Raw genomic sequence first — 14,040 nt, 5'->3', positions numbered from 1 at the left:
GCTCTGGAGACTGTGAGCCGTGCTGCTGTGAACATTCGTGTACAGGTGCTTGTTTGAACCCCGACTCTCAGTTCTTTGGTGTGTGCACCCAGGAGTGGGATCGCGAGGTGGCACAGGATCTGCCCAGCTGCCTCCCTCTGTGTTGTTTTGGTTTGTTTGCTCTGGTATTTATTCATCTGAAGTTAGAAGTGTTTGGCACGGAGGGTGCATTTAAAGCTGCATGAGTTCTTCCCTCTCATCTCTGGTTATGTACGAAGAGCTGTCATTTCCCACGCTGAGGGCCCACCGTGCCAGGCGCCAGGTCTCCAACCCCCATTTTGGTGCTTCCTAGTAGGAGCGACCCCCATTCCACAGATGGGGAGACAGCACCCGTCCCTGCCCGTCTCTGCCTCCCCTACATCTTCTCAGAGTCGTGAGTGGTGACGTGGGGCCCTTTACTGCTGGTGTGTCCTGGGGGACGATGCCTGGCCCTCCTTCCTCGTCCATAAGATCAAGCAGTGGTCCCCTCCAACTGGTCTGGTGATCTCGCCCCCTGTTATAATTCTGCCCTGAGATTACTAATCATGTCCTTTCTCAGTGTGTTGTGACACTCAGTCTGTCAGGCAGTGAATTCACATCTGGGTATCTGCTTCCAGGACCCACACGTATCTGGGCAGCCACACAAGTCCGTCTTCATCACACAGCTTCCTAGGATGGGCAAGGACCTGACCAGCTGCCCCAGCCACTCCCCAGTGGGGCCCTTTCTCTCCTGAATGCCTCTTGCCTTCAGAGTTTCCCAGCCCCTCGCATGGTCCTCTCCTGCCTTTCTTTCTGGGGTAAAGCTCCTCTCGAGCTTTGCCTCATCACCCTTGATACCCACCCCCACCCACCATCTCGGTGCCTCCTCCTCCGAGTCCCCTGTCCTGCCCTCTGAGTGCAGGTGGGGAACCCTGCCCCCCATCCTTGTGAGCTGTGGTTCCCCCCACCCCTCTCCTGCTGGCTCCTCAGGGGCCCCTCTTGGCCAAGTGCAAACAGGTCCCTCCTCTGCCACTCCCTCCTCTTGCTGACGGAACAAAACCCCCGGCTCCTCAGGGGCCACCCCAGCCAGTGTCCCTCGGCCTCCAGCGCCCGGCTGCCCCCGAGCCTGCCAGCTTCCAGGGGTCTGAGAGAGTGTTCCACGGCTGTCTGTCTTCTCCGCCGAGTTCATGCCCCATGAGACTTGTTTGCTTGTTACTGGGCCCCCAGCGTCGAGCCCAGAACCTGGCACGCACAGGTGCTCCATACCTACCTGTTGCATCAGTGAATCAATGAGCGAATGAAGGGACAGGTGAGCAGACCCCCATGCTTGACCCACGCGGACACCAGGCACAGTGCTGGTTCAGTCATTGGCGAATCTCTTTTTAAATGGTGGTAAAATATACATAGCATAAAGTTGACCATTTCAGCCATTTTCACGTGCACAATTCAGTGACACTTTGTGCCCTCAAAATGTTGCACAATCATCTTCACCATCTAGTTCGAGAACATTTCATGGCTCCCGCCACCAAGAGAACGCTAGATCAGCAGCCGTCACTGTCCACCCACCAGGGCCTCAGCTGCTGGGACCACTCATCTGCTTTCTGCCTCCAGGATTCGCCTATTCTGGGCATTTCCTAGAAGTCAAGTCTTATGACAAGTGCCCTTTTGTGTCTGGCTCATTTCACGTCATGTTTCAAGGTTCACCCACGCTGTACATGGGACAGTGCGTGACTCCTTTCCACGGCTGCATGCCATCCCCCCGCGTGGGTGGGCCATGTTGTGTTTATCCATCACCTGCTGAGGGACCTTTGAGTCTCCTCTGTGGTTTCCGCTGCCTCAAGTCCTTGTCCTTGTGTGGCTGGTCCCAGAGCTACAGGATGAAGGAGAGGTTTCCTCTTGGGCTCATCTGGCATCACCTCTCCCCTGGCTCCTCTTCCCTTGGTCTTCGCAGGACAGAGCTCATTAAGTACAATGGATGGACCAGCTCTGCCACTTGGCCTCGCGCACCAGGACAATTCTTCTAACGGCCTCCTTGGATGCCCCACAGTCTAGGCCATTCATCTGTCACATTCCACAGTGGTCAGTCTAGCCGTCCCCAGCAAAAGAGGATGTTCCTTTTGTCACCACCCCCCCCCATTAGAATTTTAAATCTCATAAACCCACCGACAGGCGGCATCTCCCATCATTCATCCCCTACCTTGCTCTGGAAGGGAGGAGAATCGTTGGTGAGGAGACGGCCTCTGAGTCTCTCTCATTCTGGACCTCAGAGCAGGACACAGAGCAGGACAGCCCCCATCGGTCGGCCCCTCGGCAGGGCACGTTTCCACCCTAAACACGCCTCTGGCGGCAAAAGAATATCATGTAGACCACCCGTGTTTTCCTGTTCCTTCAATTCTGCATAACTATTTTTTTAATTGAAGTATAATCAGTTACAATGTGTCAGTTGCTGGCATACAGCATAATGTCCCAGTCATGCATATATACATACATGTATTCATTTTCATATCCTTTTCATTATCTGCATAAATTCTTAGATCGACTATTTTTAAAAAGACAAAAGGTAATCCCCAGTTGAGGTGAATTACTGCATCAGAAGAGCGATGGACAAGCAATCCCACCACCGGGACCCCGCTTGGGCCTGGGAGGCCTGCGCACTGGTGATTTATCACTGCAGAGCAGCTCTGATGATATTTCTTGAATGAATATGTGGGATTTTATAATTGGAGTAAATGCTGCCAGCCAGCCCTTTACAACAGCTCAGGCTGAAGACCAGGGGATCCTAAGGCCGCATCTGAGGGGGCTGATGAGTGAGGTGTGCTGTGCCCCCTCACTCCTCCTCTCCAAGGCTGTTCTCAGGAGCACGGGGAGGGCGTGGGAGCAGCCAGCACCCTGGACACACCTGTGACCCCTCAGCTGTGTTGCTAGTAAACCCTCTGGACTTCAGGCTCCTACCACAAAACGGGAATAATCTTGTCTGCCTTGCCCACATCACAGCATTGTGAGGGCTAAAATCAAAACTGGAGGAGTCTTGTTCCTTGTTCATGGTTTCAATTCCCTTTAAAGCATCCTTGGTCATTCTTACTCTTGGTTAGTCTCCATTCAGTCGTATTGGCTATGATTCTGGGTGGTTTCAGCTGCCAACTTTCCCCAGAGATTCTGTAACTTGGACTCTGTGTTCCATGAAGCACTTAAGCCAAGGGTCTTTGGGGTAACGATGAACGACATCCCCTGCAGAGGGGCTTCTGTGGGTGCCCTGGGTGTTCCCAGATGGCTCCCCCTTTTATAGAAACATTTGCATGGATTTCTGAGATCACACAGTTAATATAAATGCACACTAGCTTCCTTGACATCATCCTTCCCTCCCAGAGCATTCTTTTTCTGGTTTTCTTTTGAAGAGGTCTGTTCAAGGTTGGTGGGGTGGGGGTCTCATTCCCACCAGCTCTTGTTTATGTGCTCCCCGTGGTCTTAAACCCCCAGCACCTTGGTGACAGAGACCTCAGAGCCTGCCCTGCCCTGTCCTGGCCCAGAGCAACTGGCGCCTGCACAGGAAACTGCCCTGGCTTCTTCCCCTTCCTGCGGGGAAGCCTTGGACCCTGGCCGTTTTCCAGTCAAGCTCAGCCATTCATTTGAAAGGCTGCTGGTGTCACTCCCTGCGGCATTCCTCCGCGTGTGGGGGCAGGACGGCTCCCTGGATGTTTTGCATCCCATCTTGCTGGACACAGAAGCATGGAGTTAAAAATATACATGTAAGAAAATGGCCAACAAGCACATGAAAAGATGCTCAACACCTCTAACTACCAGAGAAATGCAAATCAGAACCACAGTGAGGCATCACACCAGTCAGAATGGCCATCTTCAAAAAGCCCATAAATGACAAATGCTGGAGAGGCTGTGGAGAAAAGCAAACCCTCCTACACTGCTGGTGGGGATGTAAATTGGTGCAGCCACTGTTGAGAACAGTGTGGAGATTCCTCGAACAACTAAAAATAGACTTACCCTATGAGCCAGCAATCCCACTCCGGGGCATCTATCCGGAATAAGCTCTGATTCAAAAAGATACATGCACCCCAATGTTCACAGCAGCACTGTCTATAATAAACAACCTAAATGTCCATCGACAGATGACTGGATAAAGAAGATGTGGTGTATATATATACAGTGGAATACTACTCAGCCATAAAAAGAATAAAATACTGCCATTTGCAACAACATGGATGGACTTGAAGATTATCATACAAAGTGAAGTAAGTCAGACAGAGAAAGACAAATATCATATATCATTTATATGTAGAATCTAAAAAAATGACACAAATGAATTTATTTACAAAATAGAACTAGACTCACAGACATAGAAAAGAAACTTATGGTTACCACAGGGGAAAGTGGGGAGAGGGATAAATTAGGAGTTTGGAACTAACAGATGCACACTATTATATATAAAATAGACAAACAACAAGGACCTACTGTAGAGCACAGGGAACTACATGCAATATCCTGTAATAATGTACAATGAAAAAGAATCTGAAAAAGTATATATGTATATATATATATATATATATATATATATATATATATATATATATATCACTTTACTATACACCTGAAACACTGTAAATCAATTTTTAAAAAATATTAAAACATACATGTATGAATAATCAGGAACTGCAGTGCTTCGAACACCCTCGAGGCAGGACTATCCTGTGTTTGAACAAACAGAAAAGGCGGGGCTGAAGCAGGACCATTTTCTCCCCTGGGGCCCCATCAGCTGCCGCCTTCCCATCACCAGGGAAAGAGCCAGAGTACTTCCCTCCCCAGACTTCCTGCTTCATCTCTGTGACCCCCTCCCTCCAGGAGAGTCAGGCTGTTGGGGAGGGAAGCTGGGGTCGTAGGGAGTGTCCCCCTCCTCTGCCGGCTGGCTCCCCCATCCCTGGGCTCAGCCGGGCTCCCTGAGGGGGAGCCAGCAGAGCCTCCAGAAGGTGACTCTGCCAAAAATGATGCACCAGGAGAACGCCCGTGATGACCGCAGGTGCTCACAGGTGCAGTCACATCCCCTACCCTGAGCCACATGGGGTGACGCCGGCACGGTCAGAACTGGTGAAAAATGAGATACTGCAGTAAGTCGGTGGGAAAATTGGTGGGACATTCCACAGGTGTCACAGGAAGGGTCCCATTCGGGACCACCCGGATTCCAGTCCAGCTCCACCACCCTAGCCCACATCGTCCCTGCCCAGCAAGCCGAAGGCACTTGTGTTTTCCTCCTTCATCACTAGATCCATTGCTTCCAGACTCCAGTATTTTCTGGACCAGCAAAATTGTTTACTTTGTCTCATTGGACTCCTTGGCGAGCCACTGGGATAGATAATATCGTTTGTAATTAGCACATTAATTATTTGCAGGTAAACGGGTGTTCTCGGGTGGTTTTTAAAGCCCTTTAATAGTAGTTTCCTTAAAAAGAAGACCCTCATGAACTCATCTGCAGAACAGAAACAGGCTCACAGACACAGTAAACAGGACTGTGGTCACCGGGGAAAGGGAGTAGGGAGGCGTAAACTGGGAGTTCGAAATCTGTGCACATTAACTATAGTGCACATAAAATAGGCAAACAACAGGTTTCTTCCGTGCAGCGCGGGGAACTACATTCAACATCTTGTAATAACCTATAATGAAAAGGCATATGAAAACGAACACACGCATGTGTGTGTATGACTAAAACATGATGCTGTGCACCAGAAGCCACTGGCTACACTTCAATAAAAAATAAAAGTTAAAAAGTAATAGTAGTTTCCTTCAACTCTCAGAGGCCACGTGTCCCTCCAGATACTTAGCTGATTCTATCCTGGTGACCAGGAAGCCTCTTCCAAAAAAAAAAAAAAAAAAAAAAAAGCACATAATGCAAAGGAAAATTTGGGGCCCAAATGAAGGCAGATGTTGATGACATGGAATGCGCCTTGACGGGGTGGGGGAGGAGCTTCCAGGGCTCCCATCCTGGACGCCAGAGCCACAGCCCCCCTCCAGCTCGGGGGCTTGGGACCAGCCATGAGCGTGCCCGGTGCCACCCCATACATCAAATCCAGCTTATTCTGAAGTCAGCACCGGGAATGGCCAGTCAGTGGGACCCAAGAGGCATATCTGGAGGGTTCTGAGAAGCTCAGAGCAGTGCCCAGGAGTCTGTCCCCAACAAGATGGCCCCAAGGCGACCACCCCCAGCTGGAGCCTCTGATGCAGGTCACAGCAAAGTTGCAACAAGGTGGCAGAGGGATGGTCTGTCTTCAGTGCCTTCTCTCCACCCCTCAGTGCGCCCTCCCGCCAGGCCACCACTCCTCTCTATGAACCTGACCTCTCTATGGTGGACACATCTGATTCTCCAGCTGTGTGACTTCAGCTAGCAGTGGACGTTCAGGTCAGCATTGTTTTGAGTCAGGGACAACACACAGTGTGGGTGACTACCTCTTCAGAAGGACTTTTTCAGCATATAAAAAAATATGGTTAAATAGCTTCACTCATATATAGGCCCAGACCTTGGGTGCCAGCAAACGTGCCCAATCACCCTGCTCTCAGGCAGACACACAGGAGGCTTAACTGAGCCACCTGGCTGGGACCGAGCTGCCATCTGGGTCACATTCCTCTGTCCACCTGGTGTGGGCACGGAGTCACAGGGGCAGCGTCATCAAGGTGGCCAGGGCAGGCTCCTGGCAGGTGGGCCGGCCAGCAGCCGGCTGCCAGGCCCTGCGTCTGACCCTGCGTCACCGCGTGAGGTCACCGGGGAGTGACAGCACATCCTGTTGACTGCTCCCCCTTCGGGTGAGAGGTGAGCGGCCTGAAGGCCCTGCAGGGGTGAGGCGGGAGAGGGCTGGGACTCTCCCCCTCCAGCCACCTCCACAGCGGGCACTGGGGCAGGTTCATGTGTCTTCCCCAGAAAGGGCTTGGGACCCAGCAGAAGCTCCAGACAAGTCCCTCTTGTGTGAATGAACCTTAAATGAACTTCCTTCCCCTCTGGGTCTGAAAGAATCCACATCTCCTAGACTTCAGGACACAAAAGCATCTCCTAGACTTCAGGACACAAAAGGCAATTCTTCTTTCGACAGATCTCTGCCTGAGCATGGGAGAAATGGGACCCTTCATTTCTAGCTATTAACATTTTTCTATTTTTAGCAGAATTTGTTTGCTTTATAAAAGTTGATGGAAAGAACTTGGGCTTTGAGGTCTGCACCACTTGGGGTCAAACTCGGACTCTGCTGTTTTCTCCCTGTGTGGCCTTGGGCAAATGACTCAACCTCTCTGAACGCAGCTTCCTCACTTCTAACATGGGGTGATGCCATCCTTCGCGTATTGCCATGAGCGCCTCAAGTGGTACTGATCCGCCGTGTCACTGGCAACACACTGAGTGCGTGTATGGGGACCCCACCCCAAGGACGCCCAGTGACAGCCTCACAGAGGAGGCTCCCAGGATGGTAACTCCGTTTATGCAGAGATGCTGCCTTTCTCCCAGGGAAGCCATCACAAAATCAAGAGCATGACCAGCAGGAGGATCAGAGGCCTCCACTGAGGGGAGGCCCAGTCTGGCTCAGCCCCCCAGCATCCCGCCCCCCCAACCCCCCTACCTCCCACAGGCACGACAGGAAATGGCCCCCAGCTCCATCCCCTCAGCCTCCTACTGTGGAAACAACTAGCCCTCCCAGTGCAGCCAAGGAGACCGGTCAGATATCCCTGCAGGCCCCTCTGCTGAGGGCGGGGAGCCAAACGTTTGCTAGGAAGGAATTCTCGGAATGTCTTCTGTCAAGTGCGGCCAAAGGAAGCCGCACGTTTGTGTCCACAGGTCGCTCACTGCAGCCCCGCTGGGGCCCAGGCTCCGTCCCCGTCCCCGGGGCAGTGGGGACACAGGCTGATAGTTCCAGCAGTAGCCATCGTCATCACCATCATCATGCAAACTGCGGGGTGAGGGGTGATGGAGAAGTGTCCTCGCCGAGTTAGTGACAAACTAGAAACTTCCTGGGCCTCCCCCTTCCCGCTTCTAGAAATTTAAGGTAATTAAGTGGAAATTTAATGAAATTTTTTGTGAGTATTTAAGTATATATCCCACTTTTTTATTAAGTCTTTTAAAAAACCTGTCAATAGATAATTCAATGGTAATGAATGAGTTTCTAGTACTAAGAAGTTAACTTTGTGTATAGTCATGAAACAGAGATGACATTGGGCATATTTAATTAATTTTTGAAAACGTAACTCATCATGGAAACTGCTGGGCGTGGGAGAGGGAGACGTTAATATACTTCCCTGGTGGATGCGGGGATGAGGCACCACATGGAGCAACAGAGCCTTGACTCCCGCTTCCCGCGCGCAGGCTCACAGCCAGCCACTGCAGAGCGCTCCGAAGAGGAACCCGGAGACACAGTTTCTGCTGTTTCTTCTCTGCCGCCACGGGTCCCAGTGGATCCAAGGTTCAGAGCCATGCCTTCCAGAGAATTCCAGGCAGGTGGCTGCCTCTGATGGGTCCCTGATCTGATGATGGTTTCCATTGAACCACAGAATGAAAGCCTGGCTCGGGAACAAAAGCCGGCCCCTGTGTTCCTCTCCCCTGCAACCAGGACCTGAGACCCACCCCCACCCCCCAGCCTGCTCGCAGAAGCAAATCGCTGCTGTACAGTGCGATGGTCCCCGACCTATCACGGCCTGGTGGGTGATGAGTCTTTCCTGTGCAGAGCTGCCGTTGGGCTCCTTGGGTTGAAGGGTTATGGGGTGGAGGAGAGGGCAGCGGGCTGGGAGCAGGAATGCCACCAGGTTGGGGGGAACTGCTGCTCTTCCCGGAGAGCTGAGCCGTCCAGTGTCCTCCACGTGCTGGATGAACGGGGCAGGGGGCCTGCTCTTTCCTGGCTTTACCAGGTGTTTGAGTTCCTCCTGAGGGTTTTGGCCAAGGGCATTTCCCCATAAGCCCTCAATTTTCCCTCAATTTGCTTCTATGCAGAGTAATTCAATACTTAGATGTTTACCGTCCCTTTGAAAAACCTCACAACAGGGTGACAAATTCCAGACGTGGGTGGTTGTTAGTTTACAGTCTGTTACAAGCCTCTAAATGAGCCGGTGGGGTGAGCATGCCAGGGAGACACGGCTGCAGAGGAATGAGACTGGTTCCACCAGTCACACGGGATCAGGAAGGGCTGTCTCCTTCCTGCCAAGGTGGCCACAGCCAGTGCACATGCGCATGTCCCTCGTACTACAACAGGGAGACTGGAGCCCTGGGTATCTAGTTGTCCTGGTTATTCAGGCAGGAGGGCCAGCATGATTCAAATTATTCAGCTGCATAGATCTGGCTACAGATCAGAAAATAATTAATGTTACCTCCAAAGAAGAAGGGACTTCCAAGAAAAGGAGAGCAGTTCCTCCCAACCCTCAGCAGCCTGTGGCCTGGAGGAGAGCTAGCTGTAAGGGACAGATAACAGGCAGGAGGGTGATAAGATCATTCTGTTTCCACGGTCCAACATCAGACCTGTCCAGGAAGGGCTGGGCCTCCACCCCAGCTCACCTGGGAAACCCGAAGAATTCACCTCCCTGCCTCCTTCCCTTTCTGTTTCCCGCTCGGGCTCTTGGTCCCTCTGCCTCCCAACTCCTTCCCTCTCAAAGAAAATCAGGCCCTTGGAGGTCAACTCCTTCTCACTCCCGCTGCTCCCGCAACACCAGACTCACCCACCCTCTTCCTCACCTCCCGTCTCTAAGCCGGGAATAGCCTCTCCTGTCAGGGCCCGTTCTCTCCACGCACTCGGTCTCCTTTAAGTCCTTCTCATGGGCCCTTGGGTCTCCTTCTAGCTGGTCTCTCTGACCCCCTGCCACTTCCTTCCAGCTCAGCCTCCACTTGCTGCTTGGAGTGATGTTTGTAAAACTCAATGTTCTCACTCTGTGTTTAAGACAGGTTGTTGGTTCCCCTTTGCACACTCTACTACCCAGAATTTAGGACCAGCAGCAGCCTCCAGACCACCCACTGACGGCCTCCAACCCTCACAGCACCCCCTCACACTCTATGTCTTGGGGCACTGAGCTGTACGGAGGTCTCAGGGCCTTTGCGCGCGCATGCACGCGCACACACACACTTCTTCATATGCCATTAAACCAACCTCCCCCTTTCTAGCCTGGCACCTCACCCTCATCTTTGATACTTGGTACAGCAGATCCATTACAACATCTGTGGTTCTCCTTGCTCTGCTATTCTCAGGGTATTTGCATAATAGGTGTCAATAAATGCCACCAGCCTCTGAACCAGATCTAGAGCCTAATCTCCATCTGCAAAACTAGCCCGTCTTCTTAGCAATATCCCCTCTGAGCCAGGTCGGAAGGCTTCTCCTTACCCAGTGCAGTGGCAGGGCCAGAATTCCCACTGATGTTACCAACCAGACAGGCAGACCCTAGCTAGGAAAGAGAAGGCTCAGGGCCCCGTCTAGTCAACCCAGTTCAAGGTCGGATCCCCTTCACACAGTGCAGAAGTAAAAGCAAATCACTGTTTTGTGATTCAGGCTTTTCATTAGGTTTTGGAGAATCTCAGGGCCATGTTTTGAGGCATTTTCAAACGATGGGGACTGATTCTGCAAGGGGAGGAGCGCAGGGGCCGTGTCACACAGCGTGCACACATACAAACTTCTTAATGAGCATTTTTCTGAGACCCTTCTTGGACTGGTCGTGGTAGCTCTTAAAGCGTGGCTCCGGGGCCTCCTGACTTCAGGGTGTGAGTTCTGGATTTCTAGGGACTTTCCAAATATGTTAAAGCCAGACACCGTCTTGCCGGTGGGCAGACGGTAATCCTAGAAATCACCCTTCCATACGCACACGCGCGCACACACGCGCGTACACACGCGCACACACGCTACAGAAGCCCAGCCAGCCAGCCCCACTGTAGCCCCTGGGGTCGGGCTGACTAATTGCAAAGTCCTGCGCTTTCGCGTCGCCACGCCCGGGACATGTCAGCTCAGGAGAATGCCGAGCGGGGATCACACCCCGCCGCCCCACCGCCACCGCCCGGGGCAAGACGCTGCGGGGAGCCGGCGGCGGCAGCACGTGGCGGGCGGGGGCCGAGGCCGCGGCGGGGGCGTGGACGACAGAGGAGCCCAGCGCTGGGCCTTTAAGGGGGCGGGAGGGGCGGGCCGCGCTGAGGGAAGCGGCGGGGACGACCCAGGCGCAAGGAAGGTCCAGGCCCCGCCCCGGCCCCGCCCCGCAGGCCGCGCCCCCCTCCCCCGCCCCGCGGCCCGAGCCTCCTCCGGCCACTGCGGGGCCGCGGGCGGGACGTCCCGGGCGGCGCGCGCAGGAGGAAGCGCGCGGGGCCGCGGTCCGAGGAGCTGCCCAGACGCCCGGGTCGGGAACGCAGGCCGCCGCGTCCGCACTAGCCAGGTGTGCTGGGTGGGAGGCGCAGTCCCGGGCCGTGGCCCTCGTGCGCCGGCCGGGCTTTCCTCACCCCGCCCGGCCTCCCGGCGCCCCGGGCCCGCGCCGCCGCGCCTCCCGGTTCCAGCCCGCCGCGCCCCCTCCCTGCCCCCCGCGAGCCCCGGCCGGCCGGGAGCTGATGTCCTGAGCTCGCTGCCCGCGGGCTCTGCGCCCGGTGGGGGGCTGTCTGGGAAGTTGGGGCGAGGCGCGCCGGGTATGCGCCATCACCATGTCCCGCCTGGACTCGTGGCTGGGTGAGGTCCAGTGGCTGGTCTTGGTGGCGCTGTTCGTCGTGGCCCTGGGCACGGTGGGCCTGTACCTGGCGCAGTGGGCGCTGGCCAGGGCGCGACCCCGGTCCCCGCGGCGGGCGGCGGAGCCTGGCGAGGGCCGGCGCCCGGAGTCTGACACGCTGCTCGCCTGGATCCTGACGCTGAACAGCTGGAGGAGCCAGTGGCAGGCCGCCTGGGTGACCGCCCTGAACGATGAGGCCAAACGGAAAGGGGTGAGTTGCTTTGAAGGCGGGGATGGTGCTGCGGGGTCGGGGTGCGGCTGATCCCGGGGTGCCGGTTCAGGGCAGAGCTCTTCTTCCCTGGAGCCTCGCCACAGCCCTTGGCAGATTCAAGCGTCAGAGCATCCTTGAAAGTTAGGAGAAAGACCCTGGAGACCCGGGACCCCTGATGGGGAATCAGACAAAATGATTATAGATTTTATTCACCAAATGCAAGGTGTGCCCGGCCATAGGCTCCACCAGAGGGACAGACTGGCTGTTGGAAAGACTTGTCCAGGGACCCATTCCCCCTTCTAGCTCACCCTGCCCTTCCTGGAGTCCTGGGTGGATTCCCATACTCAGTTTGACACAAGTGCTTTTTGCACCTGATACCTGAGTAACTGTGAGCCAAATATGCTTTCATCTGTAGAGCTGAATTTCACCCAGAATCTATTTCCAAAATTTTGTGTTCCTTGGTGTTTAAAATTAGTGACCGTTGAGGGCCAGCCACTCACCAGGCGTTGTATTGGGGGTTTTCCGTACATATGTCGTCTCTGAATCCTCTCAATGCCTGGGACAGAGGCATTGTCAAATTTTACAGGTGGGGAAACAGAGATTAAGTAACCTGCCCAAGGTCACACAGCTTGTGGGTCGCACAGCTGGGATTTGAACCCAGCTACGCACTCCCTCCAAACTCAGGGGCTTATGACTGAACTCTGCTGCCTGCTGCTCCTGTGATTATGTTCCTTCTCTGGTTAATGACTTGGAGACTTATTTTTAATAAGACATCTTGGTTTAATGACAGGCTCCTGACGTCCTCTATTTCCAGGAATTCTATAGGAGGAATTCGGGCCTGGTGGGCCTGGGGCAGTACCTTGCAGCCTTTGCTGGCCCTCCCTGCTCCCAACTATGCATGTTCCCACACCTGCTTGGGAACTCGGTGGAGAAGCCTGTGACCTTTTGCTTTGGAAATAGCGAATGCTGTGTGTCTGGACCATCAACCTTCAAAATATTCCACGGTGGGCCCTCTGCCTGGTCTTTGTGCCCTGGCCTTGACTCACGTAGCCATGGGTTTTTAAAAGCTCAAAAAGCTTTGAGTGTGAATGAGATAAATCCAACCAAAGACCATGTTCTGCACTCTGAGAAAAATGACCATAACTTTTGGGTGAAAAAAGCCTTCAAGGTCATTTGATGGTGGTCTGTCTTGGCATCTAGAATCGGTGTTCCAGCTGCCAGAAGCGGACCACTCTCCAGAGGACCCACCCCATCTCTCATGGGAGCCCTAAAGCCATGTGACCTCATCCATGTGAGAAAACACAGATTCGTTTCCCCGCGAAGCTCTGTCACTGACCCCGGGTTGATCAGGGGCCTGGGTTCTGGGGCTGAGTGCTGCAGACTGGAGCTGTGAGTGGATGAAAGTCTTGTCCCAGCTGGATGAGACAGGGGACATGATGTGGGCCACCAGTTCTGATTCTCAGGCTTCCATGAGTTGTAAAAGGTGTGTGTGTAGGATGACTGGTCTGGAGGGTGGTGGCTGTCACCCTGGGAATCCTCACAGAGTCAGGCAGACACATGACCCTCTCCCCTATAAGTTTGGGAGAGTCCTGCTTAAACCAGTCTGCCTCATTCCCTGGCCTTTTCTGATTGGCTGAGAACCTGTGATTGCTGTAGACAGAATGCTTGCCGGTTACCCGCGTGCCAGAGGCTGAGAGAGAAAGGAGGAAATCCCTGCTCGGGAATTTGCAGCTGGTCTTAACGATAAGAACAGAAGAAAACACCTGAAGGTTTCTGACGAAAACCTTTCACCCCACGCACTTGAATCTTTGTGTGGGAGAGGGGAGGGGCTCCGCTCAGGGGATGGGGCGAGACTTGGCTTGGTTGCATATTCTCTGTTCTCTGATGTTCACCGTGCACTGCAGAGCCTTACACACCAGTTTTTCCAGAACTCTTGCCCGGAAGGGGCAATAATGTACCGGTTTAAGCACAAAGCAGCCCTGAGTCTTCTCTGACAGTTTTGCAGAGAGTAGATTGGGTCTGATTGTGGTGTCAGGTGGTTTGTGTGTGCGTGTGTGCGTGTGTGTGCGTGCGTGTGCGCGTGTGCGTGTGTGCGTGTGTGTGTGTGTGTGTGTGCGTGTGTGTGTGTGTGTGTGTGTGTG

The 14,040-nt window shown here is 53.8% G+C and overlaps 1 protein-coding gene across 3 annotated transcripts in view; it reads left to right on the top strand.

Moving 5' to 3' along the window:
• The first annotated feature begins 11,475 nt into the window (after positions 1-11,475).
• C2CD2 (C2 calcium dependent domain containing 2) overlaps positions 11,476-14,040 on the top strand; it is a 54,032-nt gene continuing 51,467 nt past the window's right edge. For 2 of the 3 annotated variants that reach the window (XR_010376790.1, XM_031459945.2), the window contains exon 1: positions 11,476-11,899. Coding sequence is in view for 2 of the 3 variants with exons in the window: in XM_031459945.2 (XP_031315805.2) it covers positions 11,627-11,899 (273 nt within the window). In the remaining variant the exon portion in view is untranslated. The remainder of the gene's footprint in view (positions 11,900-14,040) is intronic. The other variant, XM_064476157.1, reaches the window with a different exon arrangement.

Source organism: Camelus dromedarius, chromosome 2 (genome assembly GCF_036321535.1).
Source record: "Camelus dromedarius isolate mCamDro1 chromosome 2, mCamDro1.pat, whole genome shotgun sequence".
Classification (NCBI taxonomy): domain Eukaryota; kingdom Metazoa; phylum Chordata; class Mammalia; order Artiodactyla; family Camelidae; genus Camelus; species Camelus dromedarius.
This window is presented reverse-complemented; position numbering and strand designations above follow the sequence as displayed.